Source organism: Alligator sinensis, unplaced genomic scaffold, assembly GCF_000455745.1.
Source record: "Alligator sinensis unplaced genomic scaffold, ASM45574v1 scaffold246_1, whole genome shotgun sequence".
Taxonomy (NCBI): Eukaryota; Metazoa; Chordata; order Crocodylia; family Alligatoridae; genus Alligator; species Alligator sinensis.
Window position 1 is genome coordinate 231,322 of NW_005842367.1, and position 17,773 is coordinate 249,094.

At 42.8% G+C, this 17,773-nt stretch overlaps 1 protein-coding gene across 19 annotated transcripts in view; it reads right to left on the bottom strand.

Moving 5' to 3' along the window:
* Positions 1 to 8,147: 8,147 nt before the first annotated feature.
* The window catches only part of N4BP2 (NEDD4 binding protein 2), a 55,244-nt gene continuing 45,618 nt past the window's right edge, over positions 8,148 to 17,773 (bottom strand). For 10 of the 19 annotated variants that reach the window (XM_025210691.1, XM_025210704.1, XM_025210694.1 and 7 more), the window contains 4 exons: positions 17,639 to 17,762; positions 14,360 to 14,425; positions 9,414 to 12,250; positions 8,148 to 8,560 (listed from right to left, as the gene is read on the bottom strand). In XM_025210691.1, coding sequence (XP_025066476.1) covers position 12,250; positions 14,360 to 14,425; positions 17,639 to 17,762 — 191 coding nt within the window. In that variant the 3' untranslated portion in view covers positions 8,148 to 8,560; positions 9,414 to 12,249. Of the gene's footprint in view, positions 8,561 to 9,413; positions 12,251 to 14,359; positions 14,426 to 17,638; positions 17,763 to 17,773 lie in introns of those variants that run through there. The other 9 variants (XM_025210699.1, XM_025210705.1, XM_025210697.1 and 6 more) reach the window with 5 other exon arrangements.

A 17,773-nucleotide genomic window follows, 5' to 3' on the forward strand; every position in this document is an offset into this window, starting at 1 on the left:
AGAATTCATCAATTCAATGCTGGAGACCTCCAGGACTGTGGAGGAAGAAATGCCAAACACAGCACTAGAGAAGAGAGAGGACATGGACACCCAAAGGGTGGAAGCTGGAGGCTTGTGACTTCCAGCAGCAAGCAGAGATCTTCACCTCCATCTGCAGTGATTTGTCTGGAGAACACATATGCAGCCCTAGCAGCAGAGAGGGAGGAGCATGTTCCATTGGTGGAGGAAGATGGGCCAGGCCTCACCAAGGTGGGAAAGACTGAGATGACCACCACCAAGAAGAAGTGGCAGGTGGTGGTAGTTGGAGACTCCCTTCTGCTGGGGACAGAAGGAGCCATCTGCCGACCTGACTTGTTGTCTTGGGACGTCTGCTGCTTGCCCAGTGCCTGGATCTGAGATGTCTACTGAGATTCATCTGGCCCTCTGACTACTACCCCCTGCTGCTCAACCATGTGGGCACCAATGATACTATCAGGGGAGACCCTAAGCATATCAAAAGCAACTACAGGACTCTGGGTACAAGAGTGAGGAGGTCTGGGGCTCAGGTTGTATTCTCGTCAATCTTTCTGGTCAAGGGAAAGGGCCTGGGCAGGAGTGGGTGCATCCTGCTGATCAACACCTGGCTATGTAGGTGGTGTCACCAGCAGGGCTTTGGCTTCTTTGACCATAAAATGTTCTGCCAAGAAGAAGGATTGCTGGGAAGAGATGGGATCCACCTGATGAAGAGAAGGAAGAGCATCTTCGCAGGCAGGCTCACTAACCTACTGAGGGGCTTTAAACTAAGTTTGCCAGGGGATGGAGACCAAAGCCCTGAGGTAAGTGGGGAAGTGGGAGACCTGGAGGAAGAGCAAGCAGGAGAGGACAACACGGGTGGTGCTCTCATACTTCCCGAGAAACCAGGGCACCAGGGCAACTAGTTACCTCAGGTGCCTGTACACAAATTCACGAAGTCTGAGAAATAAGCAGAAAGAACCAGAAGTCCTCGCACAGTCACTGAACCATGACATGATTGGAGTAAGAGAGACTTGGTGGGAGAGCTCACATGACTGGAGCACTGTCATGGATGGGTACAAAATGTGCAGGAAAGACCAGAAGAGGAGAAGAGGAGGAGTTGCATTTTATGTAAAAGAGCCATATGATTGCTCAGAGCACCAGTATGAAGCTGGAGATAGGCCTGTTGAGGGTCTCTAAATTAGGGTCAGAAGGGAAAAGCAATAAGGGTGATGTCGTGGTGGGGGTCTGCTATAGACCACCAGACCAGAAGGAAGTGGCTGTCTTCAAACAGCTAGTGGAAGTTTCCAGATCACAAGCCCTGGTTCTCATGGTTCCCCATGACATCTGGTGGAAGGGGAATACAGCAGTGCACAGGTAATCCAGGAAGTTTTTGGAAAGTATTGGGACAACTTCCTGGTGCAAGTACTGGAATGGCCAACTAGGGACCATGCTCTTCTTGACCTACTGCTCACAAACAGGGAAGAATTGGTGGGGAATTTAGCAGAAAATGACAACTTGGGCAGCAGTGAACTATGAGATGATTGACTTCAGGATCCTGTGGAAAGGAAGGATGGAGAGCAGCAGAGTAAGGACCCTGGACTTCTAGAAAAGCAGACTTCAACTCACTCAGGAAACTGATGGGCAGGATCCCCTGGGAAGCCAAACTGATGGGGAGAGGAGTCCAGAAGAGCTGGTTGTACTTTAAAGAAGTCTTACTGAGAGTGCAGGAACAAACCATTCCAATAAGCAGGAAGACTAGCAAGTATAGCAGAAGACCAGCTTGGTTTAGCAGGGGACTATTTAGTAAACTAAATCACTAAAAGAAAGTTTATAAGAAGTGAAACTTTGGACAAATAACTGGAGAAAAATATAAGAGCATTGCTTGGGCATGCAGGGATGAAGTCAGGAAGGCCAAAGCACAACTGGAGTTGCAGCTAGCAAGGGATGTGAAGGGTAACAAGAAGGGTTTCTACAAGGATCAGGGAAATTGTGGGTCCCTTACTGAATGGGGGAGGCAACCTTGTGACAGAAGATACAGAAAAGGCTGAAGTACTTAATGCCTTCTTCACCTCAGTCTTCACAAGCAAGATCAGCTCCCAGACTACTGCATGGAGTCTAGTTTGGGGAGGAGGTGAAAGAACAGGTTAGGCACTACTTAGAAAAGCTGGACATGTACAAGTCCATGGGGTGGGATGGGATGAACTTAAGGGTACTGAGGGAGTTGGCTGATGTGATTGCAGAACAATTGCCATCATCTTTGAAAACTCACAACTATCAGGAGAGGTCCTGGATGATTGGAAAAGGGCAAACATGGTGCCCATATTTAAGAAAGGGAAAAAGGAGGATCCAGGGAACTACAGACCAGTCAGCTTCACCTCAGGTCCTAGAAAAATCATGGAGTAAATCCTCAAGGAATCCATTTCTAAGCTCTTGGAGGAGAAGAAGTTGATTAAGAACAGTCAGCATGGATTCACCAGGGGCAAGTCATGCCTGACCAATCCGATTGCCTTCTATGACAAGGTGACTGGCTCTGTGGATGTGGGGAGACCAGTGGATGTGTTGTGCCTTGATTTTAGTAGGGCTTTTGATATGGTCTCCCACAACATTCTTGCAGGCCTGCTAAGGAAGTAAGGGCAGGATAAATGGACTGTAAGTTGGAGAGAAAACTGACTGGAGCATCAGGCTTAGAGACCAGTAACCAATGAATCAATAACTCTAGTTGGCTGCTGGTATCAAGTGGAGTGCCTCAAGGTGTGGTCCTGGGGCTGGTTTTGTTCAATGTCTTCATCAATGACCCGGAAGATGGCACAGAGTGCACCCTCAGCAAGTCTGCAGATGAAACCAAGCTGGAGGGAGTAGTAGATACGTTGAAGGGTAAGGCTAGGATTCAGAGTGACCTAGACGATAACATGGTCCCTCTGTGCATATGCATTATGAAGTTTTCTTTAATTAAATATTTTTATCCACAGGACCTATCTCATTGAATTCAGAAGAAAAGTTTGCTTGAGGGATATGTCAGATTGCGTAGTGAGATAGACCTCTGCCACCAGTGCTGTAGAAAATAGGAGGGCAGTGAATTATATATGTTAAGGGGCTGCAGCCAGAGAAAGTCTAATACCTAACTCTTACAAAATATTTTAGTGTTACCTTAACACCTAAGATCCCTAGTCATGAGCCAAGACATCCTTGGGCAGCTGTCTATACAAAGACAGAACAAGACAAAAGAACAATTTCAATATAAGACAAGAAACAACAGGTATACATTATAGACAGACTGATGAAGCACAAGAAAACAATGACACAGTGGGTGCATTTACATATGCAATTAATGCACCTGAATTTTCTGCACACAACATTCAGGCTCATTAAAGGGCTCCCCAGCGCATTTCAACATGTGCATCCCCATTGGGAGCAAACTGAGCCCGACAGGAGCAGCCCAGCCCAGGTCTGCTCCTGCCCTTCTTAGTCCCCCTTCATAAGCTAGGGGGGAGCTCTAGGCTCCCCTGGGTGCCAGCCCTGGGCTAGCGGGGGTGGGGGACATGGGAGCTCAACCCTTAGCTCCAGAGGGTGGGAAAGCTGTCCCAGCTCATCAGGCAACTGCATCCCAACCAGGGGGAGATCAGGCTGGCCCTGAGCTCTAGTGGGGGAGAGGGAGGGAGCTGTTTTGGCTGGGTGGGCAGCTCCATTCCAGCCAGGGTAGCCAGGACAGCTGTACCAGCCAGGTGGAGATCAGGACAGGTCCCAATCTCCACATGGCTGGCAAGCAATATCCTGCAAGCTGGGACAGCTCTTCCTGCCTCCTATGGCCTCCTGCTGCCTAGGCTGACCAGGAGCAAATTGCTTAACAATTTGTTCAGTCTCTTGATGGTAAATGAAAGACAGTAGGTACAGTGGAGATAGATTATGAAAGATCTTCAAATTGAAGACGAGCAATTTATATTTGATAGTCACAAAAGGGGAGCCACTGAAAGAATCTTGATAGAGAAATGGCAGGTCAAAGCTATCAGCTAGGAATATCATCTTTGCAGCAGCCTCCTGATTAGCTTTGAATGGACTAAGCATATTTGCAAAGGCAGTAATTAAGGTACTTCATGAGTGTTTTAACCTGTTTGGATGGATATGAAATGCTGTATCTTACAGCAATAATGCAGTCTGCAAGATCTAGACATACCCTGGATGTGAAGGCCTACAGCAGGGGTTGGCAATATTTTTGGGCCAAGTGCTAAAAACCCCCTGCAACCTCTACTTGGAAGATGTTGGCATTCCAGGGGTGGACGGCGGGGGAGCTGCAAGGGCCCGATCCTTGTTGTGGCAGTGCAACCCTGGCCCCTTCCCTGTTGTGCTCCCTGAGGTGTGTGTGCAGCCAGTGGTGACACGTAGGGTGCATGTGCACCCCAAGAGCACTGGTGCACCCCCTATTAGGCCGTGCTCCCTGTTTAGGCAATGGGCAGGTGGGCCGGCAGGGAAGCAGGACCGCCAGCAAAAGTGGCCACACTGCTTCCAGAAGTGGTGTGGCCGCACTTTGGTGAGTGAGATCGGCCACGGGGGGACCCCCACCCCTGGTCAGTTATACTGGCCGTGAGGGAACACTTCCCCACCCCCGGTCAACGTGATCAGCTGCAAGGGACACCCCTCTCTGCCCCCTGGTGATTGGTGTTGGGGGGGCAAGACTCAAGAGGCACCAGTCACCCATGTGTGCAGCTGCTGCCAGCAACAAGCTGGGCTGGGGCTCTGGACCCCAGTGCAGCTGCTTGCAGCCTCACCACTGTTTATGCAAGCAGCCCAGGCTCTGGGCAGGCCCCTGCTGCTCACCATAGAGCCTGGGCCATTGTCAGCAGGCAGCCACATGGCTGCAAGTGGCTGCACCAGATTCTGGAGCCCCAGCCCAAAGTGTTGCCGGCAAGGGCTGCATGCACAACTCAGGGCACATGGCAGGGAAGAGGATGGGGCAGCTGAGACCTTAAATGCGGGAGGCTGCAACTGAGAGAGGAACAGATACCTAAAAAAGCATGGTCCTACCCAGTTCCCTCTCCCTTTCAGCATCTGCTCTGCCACTGTGACACACAAGACTGGGCAGGAAGAACCAATGATCTAACCCAGTAAATGGCAGTTCCTCTGTTTTTATGTAATGCCTTGCATGAGAAAGCTTGACAAACTCCATCCCAACCATGCAATGGATCCCATAAGAGAGGTCAGCCTGAGGAAACCCTGGCCTCTCTCCTGGCTTCTTTGGGCTTTTCAGAAGTTTTGAGAGCCTCTGGAGGCAACCTGCAAGGGTGAGAGACACTGGGAGGGGAAGTGGCAGGCACAGCCCTAAGGAGAGAGAAAGAGGTACTTGCTCCGTGCCACACTGTTGATTTAAAATAGCCAGGAGGGAACTTGTCGTGCCCATGGTGGCACTTTAGCAGCTGCCAGGGCAGCCTAGGTGACTGGAGGTGCCTTCCCTGGGATACGCCCAGCTTGGTGGGGTAATGGTGCTGTGATGATAGCAGCGCCTACTCCTTATGGGGTGTGAGTCCCTGGGTGCCTACTGCCTCCAGGGTGCTCTCAGGCAGGGGGCTGGCCCCCACAAGGCACTCACGATGGACCGGGCCTGGTGGAAGGTGGCTGCTGCCTGCATCCCTCCCCACAGCCGCTTCTGAATTGCATCCCACTTTTCCAGCAGTTTCTGGTTTCGCTCTGAGGGTGCCAAGAAAACCAAAATAAAAAAGGCATGGGTGGGAGTGGTGGCAGCAATGATGTGGGGATGCGGTGGCCAAGTAAGGAATGAAAAGGGGCATGGCCGGTGGACCCAAGTGGGCAGTGGTAAGTGTAGCAGCTTGTGGCCTGGACTGCATGCACGTGTGAAGGGCGGGTAGTCTCAGCAGCACTTATGGGCACGGTCCGCAGGGGCACGCATGGGGACTGCTGCGCACAGCTTCCCACTCATGCTGGCATCCGTTGCCAACCCATGGCTCCCTCCTGCAGGACAGGCAGGCTGTGCGTCACTCTAAAGTAGTGAAGCAGGGGTGGGTGAGCGCTTCAATGGCTGCTTGCAGCAAGTCTCATCCTTGGGGGTGCCGAGCCACAGCCTGACTCAGCAGTGCCTGGCCCTTCCCATGGGGCTCCTGGTCATCTGTGCTGCTGGCTTTTGCTTTTCAGCACGGGGCAGCTCCACAGCCTGGCCCTTGGCCCCGGAGCTGGCATGTGTGGAAGGAGCCAGCCCCATGGCATCTGCAGCCGAGAGTCCTCAGCCCAACCCAGCCCAGCCTGGCCCTGGGCCACTTCCCCCACACCCACATCCTGCCTCTGGTGCTACCAGCGAGGGCTGCTGGTGTGGTGTTTCCCTGTCTGCTAAATGTGGGGGGAGGAGGTAGATACCTCCACACAGCATGTGGTGAACAGGCTGCAACCACTACACCACGATCCAAAAGCCCTCGCCTGGCTCCGTGGCAACAGCAGCTGCACACATGCCTCCAGACAGACGGTAGGGGAGAGACCAGGGTTGCACTGCCCCAAGCCTCTTTCCCACCTTGCGTCTTGAGGCGTGCATGCAGTTGCTGCCACGGGTTAGGCCGGGTGTCTAGACCCTGGTTGCAGCCTGCCTGCCACAGAGCACAGGCTGCTCACAACAGGGTTTGCAGCTTCCCGGTCACCTGCTGCAAGCAGGCTGGGTTCTGTAGCTGGCGGCAGCTGCCCAGAGCCCAGGCTGGCTGTGGTGTGCCAAGCAAAATGCCCTCGTGTGCCATGATCTGGCATGTGTGCAGGGGTTGCTGACCCCTGACCTAGAGACTTCTGAATCAAAGTGGACTCTCAGATCTCCTAGCATGCAGGCCTATGTGACAGGCAATATGGTGACATTGTTTACAGTGACTGAGAATAAAGATTGGGGTGGAGATTACATCTACTAGAAGTCCAAGAGAAAGGCATTATTAAGGCAATTAAATGCCACCCTGAAAATCTGAATGCTAGCCTTTCCTTTGAAACAGAGCTTCCACCTGATATTAGACAAGTCACTTAATACAAACTTTCTGCAGGCGGCCATTAATTGTGCATTTTTCACATTCTGGGTGTTTGGCTTGAGACCCTGGGGTCTGACTTGCAGCAGTGTTATGTGTCAGCAGCTGCTATTCTATAACTTGATAGTTAGGGCCTTCTTCAAAGAAGCAGAAAATGTTGGTTTAAATCCTTCAGGGTGAGAAGAACCTACAACCCAGATCTACCGACAAAATATAGAAATAACTCTTACTACCCTTCCCCTCAGAGATAGGACTAGGCAACTGCCATTATAGGTTATAATGTTCAGCCTGAGTCAAGCACTTAAGCTCCTCAGAAGGTAGGAGTTCAGTTACAACCTTGTGCTTAGTGTTTCCTATGGGCTAGCTGTAACTTTCTGAATCTAATTTTAAAAGAAACCTGCTCCTTTTCCCATTCTCTATATATAACAGCACCTATACCTGGGCAAACTGAATAGCTTCCTGAATGGCTTGAAGTACCTCAATTTTAGGCATACCTAGGCATCTCCAGAACTTAACTGGATCAAGCCCTAAGACTTGTCCTTAACTGATGGAGCTTAACAAGTGTAAGAGTAAAGTTACATCTGTCATATGGCTACATACTACAGCAATGGACAGAGGGCTCAGAGCACATCATGGGAACAATGCTCCACCTTAGCATGTACTTCACATTGTAGCATCAACATATATGTGCATCAGCCAGCTACAAACCCGTCCTACTGGGATTTGTGGAGTGGGCAAGTACAGGCTCTCCTCCCACTGCTCTTTTGGCACTCTTTGGGAATGTATTTTGCTCTGCTGCTGCACAGGTACACTACAGGTAGATTAGCAAAGGTTCCCTGTCTTGTCATCTCTTTAGTTTACTTGGGCAGTACAAAGGATTTGGACATACAGGTCTTGTTTTGGCTTCTTAAATAGGTAAATAAATTATCAGATTACCTGATTTCTAAAATACTGAACACTACACTCTCATTCACATCACATAAAATCAGGTCTGAAATCTCTTACTTTCTATCTTTGCAGATGGTAACTATATTTCTACAAGACAATTTGTTTCTTGAAGTCAAGACAAGTAACTCTTATAAAAGATTCCACATTCCAGTTTATTTCAAATGTCAACATTAGTACTCCAAAGAAAGACTGAAGATCATGTTTGTGATAAAATTTCTTTATTAAACTAGATTTTGTTTGTAAATTCATTTTTACATAAGAAATTCTAAATGCAAATTACAAAACTGTATTCCAGTAAAAAATTAGAATAATAGTTAACAGCAAAATTACAACTTTATACACATAAAAATCCATGTTCCATTTCAAATTTAAGATAGAAATTTATATCCTCCAATGTACTGGTCCAAATAGCTTTTGCAACCGATAGCTGCAATACTGTATTTTTAATATGTGAACTTTCATAGGTACCACAGTTGGGTACTCAACACAGCTGGCTAGGTGAAACAGCAAAAATCAATTATTCTTCATTCTCCTTTTAAAGAAAAAACAAACTGTGATGCAACAGACTTGAAGGAAGTCAACGTACTATTTGATTTTCAGTGTGTTGTACTCCATCCTCTCTTCAATTCAGTAAACAAAGGAAATTAACATTTTTGAAACATGAATTACAATTGAAGATATAAGCATCAGTAAAACGAATTCTATGCATTATACATCTCAGTACATTTACAATGATCCTTTATTAATAATACCAACACTGGGACTATTCTCTCTCCACCTGCCCATGTTTTACAAAGGAGATTAGGCATCAATGTAATTACATTCCACCTCAGAGTAAAGTCTAGAATACAAGTTCTGTACAGCATGCGATGAACAACACTTTATAGTGCATGCCAATTAGAGTAATCTCTTTACAAGTTACTGTGGGGAATTGGTAACATTGTCAGATTCTGGCCTCCTGAGTAACAAAGATTTCCAGTTTCTAAATATCACAAATGCACCACTATGACTGTTTAAAATGCCCTTAACCCAGCCTTGAAATATAGTGTATGCTTAAGAGAAACTGAACCACAAACTATAAAAGAAAAAACAAAAAGTAGTATTCAAGGGTTTTTTTTTTGAAGTTTTAAAAAACCCAGTTCTGCCCTAATATCTTTTTTATAGTTTCTGGAAATCTGAAACTGAACTTTAATGCAAAAAGCACGCACACATTTTTTTTTTAAACAGAATCATGCTTTTTTTCATTGCATTGGTGGGTCTGTTACTGAAGGGTTGTTCATGAATGCTAGTCTGCTGGCATTAAGTTTCCTTTACGAAAAAATAATTTGAAAGATTTTTTTATAATTTAAAAATTAAATGAACTTTAAAAATATTATATTTTTAAACGAAAGGAATCACATTTTTGGCCTGCCAACCTCCAGAATGTTATTAATTGAAAAAATTTAAAAAAAAATAAAAAAAAATAATACATACCTATTTTAACAGTCTTCTATTACTTCAGAATGCTGGTGGTAATGCTTCTGAAAGTCTTTTTTGTGGTTGTTTTTTTTTTGTTGTTTTTACAAGTACAGTTACAAAAATGCATGGCGTTTTCTTAGTAAAAATTATATAATCAGTTTCTTTTAAAAAGCCATCATAAAGGTTGGAGGCCCATAATTTAACATATTTTAAAATACCATTTAAAATAGGCTTATTTAAAAACAGTTTCTCCCACTGTAAACTAAATATATTGGACAGTCTGAAACAAAGGCTACAAAATAATAACATTCCAGGGTTTCTTCTGGACAATATTGCAAATAATCCAAAATTTTTATTTTCTCTCTCATTATGTAATTCTCTCTCTGTTCTGCTTTTCTACTCCATTTTAGGCCCCAAATGAGAAAACATTTAAGCATGCGTCTAAAGTCTCATCAAATTTCATGAAATTAAGCACATATTTTAAAAGTTTTACTGAACAAGAGCCTTACACTTCACTTGTGCACTACTGAAGTCAATGGAAGTTTTGCCACTAACTCCAAAGGATAAAGGATATTTTTCTTATGGCTTTATATTACTACTCATTACCATTTTCAGAACCATAGTGTATAGAGCAACATACAAAAGTGTACAGGGAATTCTGCTCATAAGCACCTGAAGAACTGAGTTTTTATATTTCAGACACTGCCTATAAAAACGGCACAAAGATAAAGTAAAGGGACTAAACTGCATGCATAAATGCCCACAAACCAAAGCAGTTATTAATTACAAAGATCTATGTTCTTGACAGTGTCTTAAATGTATTTATATCATCACTCAGACGTTGCTTAGAATTACTAGAGAAACATAACTGTATCTGCCGAACTATGACAATTTCACTTTTATATTTATAGTACTCTTTAGTAACTGTGCGCGTATGTATGCATTCATAAATTGTAGAGTTGGAAGGGACCACAATGGATCATTGTGCCCGACCCCCTGCCCCTGGCAGCATTACATTACATGAATATAAAAATATTCTGAAAACATAAAATCTTTCAGTTTAAATTAGTTACTTGTCATCATAAGGACAAATTATCAAAAGGACCTCTACATATGTGAGCACATCTTTACTCAAACTAAATCCTTGCTTGCTTTTATTTGTGGAAACAAATGAAACTTGTACATGACCCATTAATATGCAAGTGACATACATATGGTAGTATGTATGGATTCCAGTATTTGTGGGTACACAAAGGCACACTGCTTTAAATTTACCAAAATAGTAATTTAAAAACATTTAAAATATTTCACATCATTGTTTCTACTGTTTCTCTCAACTACTCTGAAAACAAGACTTCATATAAAAAATTTTAAAAGGTAAAGCATACTGCAAGATATCTTTGTGTTCTTTTTTTTCTTGAAATAAAATGCTCTGTTTATTGAAAAACATTTATTAAAGTACAGCGGGATTTTCTTATGTTATTTCTAAGTACATTTTCTGGATGATATGGCACTAATAATGCCAAAGGATTGATTTCTGTACTCCCAAATTTTAAAATTAACCAACTGCCACTCTAATATTTGTTTTAATTTTGAAAATGTGTTTGAAATACCTGGTGGTATAACAGTGATGATGTAGCCATGTTGGTCCAGAAATTGTGTGGGAGGCAAGGATTTCTTACGGTGATCTCTTTTATTGGACCAATTGTGTAGTTGGGATAAAGTTAAACAAGCTTTTGAATGCAAGGCATATTTTGCTTTCAAAAGCTTGTCTAACTTTATCTGAATTACACTGTTGGTCCAATAAAAGATATCACCTTAAGAAATGCCTCTTGCATTTTGAAATGCCCTGCAGTTAAAAACATCATATTCTCTGCAGAGGAAGTGCCAATATATTTATTATATTGTATCTTGATTTATTTAAACACAAAGAATGGAAATACATCATCAATAAAACTTCATTAAAATGAAAAAGTACTCATATACTCAGTTTGAAAATTCATAAAAGACTAAACACTGCTCACTGTGTATATTGCTATTCAGCAAAATGGGTGATTTTCCTGTAAAATATTAATATAGTCACACAGGAACAGTTGAGAATGAGGGTTCTTTTTCCACCCCATTAAGAACTAAGGTGAGTTTGCAAATTTTCCTTACTTAATTCATGCCCCATTCTGAGTCCTCACTCAGATGTAGCTTCCATTCAGAATTTTGTATGAATAAACACAGAAGAACTGGCTCATGTTCTTCAGAATCTACCACTGAAAAGACCAGAGCCAGAATTTTCAAATGAACTCTATGTGGAGGCACCTATTTCCCACTGGTTATTATTTCTGTGGGTATTGGCGACATAGTTCCCCCTCACACTCTTTGAAACCCAAAATTCTAATTCAGAGTAAACTATTTTAAACAAGTTAAAATTGTACAAGTTACTGCATGTATTTTAAAAAGTACTGCATCCACAACCATTAAAATGTACAGGGTCAGAGATAATCTTAGGCCCCAGCTGTACTGAGAAGGATGAGGTGCTTGAAAATGGCACCTTGATTTCCCTTTAAAAATCTCTTATGTACATTTATGTGTTCCAAGTCTGCATTTCTGATAAATGCTACTCTTTGGGATTACAAAAAAGATATATTTCACTATTAAAACTTTCTTGGAAACATGCTGTAAAAACCAACTGTTATAAAACAGCTACTAAAATACTATTCTTTGAAGAAAATTAAATTATATTTTCTGTAGTTGTTTAAAGTTTCTAGCTGTGTTACGTATCCTCAGTTTTCACACTCTCCTTCATACCACCTTTTTACTTCAACATGACTTTCAGGCAGCCTGGTTTGATTTCAGTGAACCTGGGAAACAACAAGAGAATAAATTACCTTCCATATCTAAACCAAGTACAGCATCACATTTCTTAGCCAAAATCAAACAAAGTATCTCATCCCAAACTAGAAACACATATTTTCTGAAGTGAAAAAATAAAGACAATTTATCTTCTACATTAGTGAAGAAGGGCTTCATATGGGATGCTTGTGGCATGGTCAGTGAGCAGTAAAATCAGAAGGTTCTTTAGAGCTGTTGTGGGGAAAAAAAAAAGTGTTGCCCAATCCTTCTCCCTTCTATTTGCTGAACTTTTGTCTGACCTCCTCTCCTCTTTTCCTCTTCTTGTTTCTCCAATATCTTCTCTCATATGTCAATCTTCCCCTCGGCTTTCTTTAACCTCACTCTCCCATCTCCCCCTCACTTCTTTTGCCACATTAACTGTAAGCCCTGTCTTCATACTTACTTCTAGGTTCTATCCCAGAAGGAACTGAGCAGAACCACTGATGCCCTGTAGTGTTAAGATCAGGGTTTGTGCCCTAGTTCCAGGGGTGGGGAGCAGGAGTCTTACCCGACACAGACCAAGGCTGCTGCTGCTTTTGCTACCATCACTGTGTGTTCTGCCTATCCCAGCTCTTGCTCTGAAAGCAGAAGCAGTGCGGTGTCTATGCATCGAATGCTGCTGCAAGAGCAATCCTGCGTGACTGCTCTTACTGCTGGACCTCAGGCTCCGCAGGAATGAGGGATGATTTTGGTGCCCCTCCTAAGTCGCCACTTGGGGCTCATGCTGCCCCTAGCTAAGCTATTGCTGAGACCGATCCAGCCTTCAACATATGTTGGCAGTGCAGCTGAGATGCATGTAGTGTCTCTTATTGAGGCAATACCAGTTTCCAACTCCACCAACATGTGGAAGCTTTATGTAGGACAGGTGCCAGCACTCTACAAACCAGTGGTGATGCATAGGGGTACACCAGGGTGTACATGCACCCCCTGACTGGTCGCACTCGCTGCTTAGGCAATGGGCAGGGGGTGCAGGCGGGAGTGCCGGTGTGATTGGCCACAGGGGGACCCCCCACCCAGTCAGCAAAATTGGCTGCAGGGGGATCCTCCCTCGGTCACTGACTGGTCGTTGGGGGGGCACATGCCCCCCCTGACTAAGGCAGCACCAGTTGCCCATGCTACAGACCTTATATAAGTTGAGAAGGGGATAGTCTCATGGGGCACATCCCAATGAGTGCACACATGCAGGGACGCAAGTTTCCCATGGGACAAATAGCAGCGGCACATAATTGTGGCACTGCTATTTGTTCCCAGGCACACCCCTGCATGCACACTCTGACACGCAACTAATTGACCCAGGTTGGGTAGCCTTACCTGGGGTCCTGGGGGCCTCTTGGGGCAACAGCAGTGCCAAGCCAGTCACTCAGAGCCTGGCTAGCAGCTAGACTATGGCACTGGCTGGACAGGCTCCATTTCTGGCAGTACACGCACTTTTTTGGCACCGGGATCTCCCAGTGTCAAAAAAACCCACCGTGTTGCTAATTTACAGTGTGGTTTGCAGCACCTCACCTGGGTTTAAGGTGGCGCAAACCACACGTGCACACTTGTTGGGACATGCCCGTAGCACTCATCCAGTCTATAATTAGTTTCAACAACTCAGCTGTCCACTGGGTTCATTAAGATAGCTAAGCCGATAAGTTTTACCAAGAGTCAGGGCAAAACACTATTCATTTGTTGAACAGAAAGGAATAGATCCAGGAAAAGTTGATACATTCACAGTTTTTGACCACGATCACAACCTAATATACAAAGCACTTGCAGAAGCTTATACATTGTCCTCATTTTGCTACCTCTGCCAAGCAAAGTGGTGTCAATACCCAACACCCTCCTCAGAATAGGTGCTATGCATGCATCCACTGCCTTACAACATGGAATATCTGTTTGGAACCACCAGAGAAGACTCTGTAATCATTAAGGGGAAACATTTTGGACCACTAGATGAAGCAGTCAGGGAAGCTTCTTTGCTATAGGTAAGAAGGTAAATTGCCAGAAAACAAACAAAAAGCCCCCACACTGCATAAGGGAAACCTGCAGCTCAAAACAAGGTGTGCAGGACTATCGGGGAAGCAAACAGCTCTTACTAGTGTCCTAAATGACATCTGTTGGACAACAGCTGAACTGATGATGTATGAGCTTCACCACTTGGACTGAGGAAACAGGAATAGCAACAAAGTATGCAAATATGATTTTACAAGATGTCATATAAATCTAGCTTTTACAACGATATTTTGTTTTAACAAAGAACCATTAAGAATTCTATCTGGAAACAAATGGATTAAGAAATGCACTTTATGGCAATTCAACCTTACAAATACCAGCATAGAATCATAGTAAACATTCATTTGTATATACAATCTTGATTTAACAACATAAATTAAAATACTGATTGAAGGATAATGCCTCATTTTGAAAATGAAACAGAATAGATAGTACCATTAACTTTAAATAATCAGAAATGTCACAGATCCAGAATGGAAATAATTCCAAATGAATCTAGTTAATTTTTATTTTACAATAACATGTTGACTATCATTCATTAATCTGCTGAACATAAAGCTGGTTACATATCTAAATGAAAAATATTAATCATGTGCTAATAATGCCTTTTAAACATTGTCTATGGAAGCTGCTTCCAATGCAACTCAAACAATTCAGGAATATGGTAAAACACTTTCACAGTGGTGGTGTTATCTGTATTAGAATGAGTAGGATCACCAGCCCCCAGATCCCATTGTGTTAGGTTCTCTACAAGCTCACAGTATGTCAGCCCCCTTTCCCAGAAAGTCTACATACAGTTCAATGATAAGACAGAGGGGGGTACAAACAGTGTGATGGGTAGTTCAAGGAAATAAAAAGAAAATATTGGTCAACATGATAATAGGTAAGCGCATCAGAATCTTATTGTTAAGTTTTCCGCAGACATTATGATAAAGGAGAGAGTTTTACTGAGGCACTTTCAAGATCTGAAGAAGGATGAAGTAGCTTTGTGGTTGCTTATGTTTAGCAACTCCAAAAGGATGCAGAGCAACACAAAAGAATGCATGAAGGTGCTTGTGTGAAAATCTACAAATGAGCAACGGACTTTGGCATCAGATCAGAGGTTAGGGGCTTGACTTCTTGATATATGAAAGAAGATGAGGGGAAATAGGCTGTGAAGAGCTCTGAAACTGAAGACAAGTAGCTTATGTTTGATGTAACAGAGAAGATAGATTAGATAAGTATCTTAAGGTTTGATGTGACAGAGATATTGCTTCTACTAGCTAACTACAATGCCGAAAGAGAAAGAGAAACAAGCAATGGTCAATATGGCTTCACAAGAGACTGCTCAAAGATTTGAGGTTAAAAATAATCTGCATGGAGAATACAAAAAGGGGGAAGCATCCAGCAAAGTCAGAATTAGTTATTACCATACGGGGAGGGTGGGGGGGAGGATTAGCATTAGCCACTGTGGTAAAGGAAGATAAGCAGGGTTTCTATCATGTTATCATCAGAAAAAGAAAGACTATTAAAAAAAAAAAAGAACAAATTATTGTCAGATGCTGAATTCCTTTCTGAAATCTGGCTTCATCACATAAGTCAGTTATGAATTAGAATGTTAAAAAGATTTTGTAAAGTAACTTTTGTTAAAGAGTAGATAAGGAAATACATTGAAAATTTGATCATATACAAATGAGCTAAACCTGGTAAATCTCAGTTGGAATAAACTAATGAACTACATATTATTGAACCACTGACAACAAAAGGAGTGACAGAGATGTGACAATATCAAAGAGCTGAAAGAACAAATATGGCATAGATCTTCAGAAAGAGAATATATGATACTGGTAACTACCATCCTGTAAAATGAACTTAAAAATACTAATGCAACAGAAATAAAAAAGGAGGGAGGGAATCGCAAAATATCAATGAAAGGACTTTTCCAAAATGCTCAGAATTAGCCAAACTCTGGTTCCTTGATGCCAATGAGAGCAAAGTTAGGCCAACACCAAAACATTTCTGAAAATCCAAGCACGTGTGATAATATAGTCACAAGTAAGTGACAACATGAGTTTTTAGAGTGAAAATCTTGACAAATTTAGATAAATTACAACGTGTTAGGTTGGCAAAAGAGGTGTCTAGAACGGCACCACAGAGACACTGGTGTAATAACATTCATTTTCAATGTCATCTGATAAGAAAACAGGCCAATACAATATTTGAAAAGATACAAAGGTATCACATCACATCACATCACAGAGGTGGTAATGGTCATTCATCTAGCTATGATCTGACTTTAACTTGTAATGAACTATCCATAAAAGTGAAATTTTCAAGTAACATAATGGCATAATGGATGGAGTTTAGAGATTTGGAGAAATTGATTTATGAAGAAAGATTAAAAGGAAAATATATATAGCTTAGCTAACTGACAGGATGTAGTCATGGTAACAATCTACACATGAAGGTACAAACAGAAGCAAAAACTATTAACAGTACAATAGAATAAACAAACAAGGGGGAACGGGGTGAAATTAAGAAAGAGAAAATTGTAATCTGAAAATCAAGAACATCAGCTAACAGTGAGATACATCAGACTGAGCAATTATCAAATATGGTGTATATGCTTAATTGCATGGATATTCGCAATTAAGTCTTGTCTACATCCAGCTCTCTCAGAGGCTTCAAATGATGGCCTAGGACTGGTGTCGTTTGACACTAGATGCTACCTATAATTGCAGCTCTAGTATGTACCAGGCACAGGGCGGGGTTTAACCACTTTGTACAGATAATATGTTTAAAACAGATAACAGAGTCAATAATAATAAACTCAAAAGGCAAAGTGGTAAAAATGCTGGAACCCAGTCTATGCTAGTTACCTCAGTGTGATCACTGAGGTAATTAATACTGATAATGGGACAAGACACTAAAACATTTACAATCAGCAAAACCACTGTGTTGGAAACCCGGGTAAGTATTTTTGTATCGTATTTCCACAATGATTCAAGATAATCCTAGAAAAAATATTATAAATTTGAAAAGTAAGCTAAGTGTGTAAAGTATCTGATGCGTCTATGTAGATTTTCTATTTTTCTTAGCCACATAGCACAACTCAACTTGTGTTCAAAGTATTTCTTTCTTTTCTCAGTCTGGTAATACTAAATGGAAATGGATAGACAAACTATGCTTAAAAGAACAGAATTCTGTTTGCCTGTCAAAGGACAAAATGACAGAACAAAACTGTATTAAAACTTCGCTCATGGGATGTTTTTGGTGTGATTTATTAAATCATTTTAATAATGGTATCATATTTTAAAACAAACTTCAGTGTTTAACTAGTTAAATGTAGGTTCAAAATATCAGCAACAGAAATCTAAGCTCACCTGAAGTTGTGGCTTGTGAGGTATTTAATGGCTGCTGGTTTGATACGAGCAACTCCTCCCTGGCTATGGCTTCCTCTTCCCGTGATCACACAGAGATAGGGTTTACCACCAGTCTGCTTGTACTCTGTTACAGCA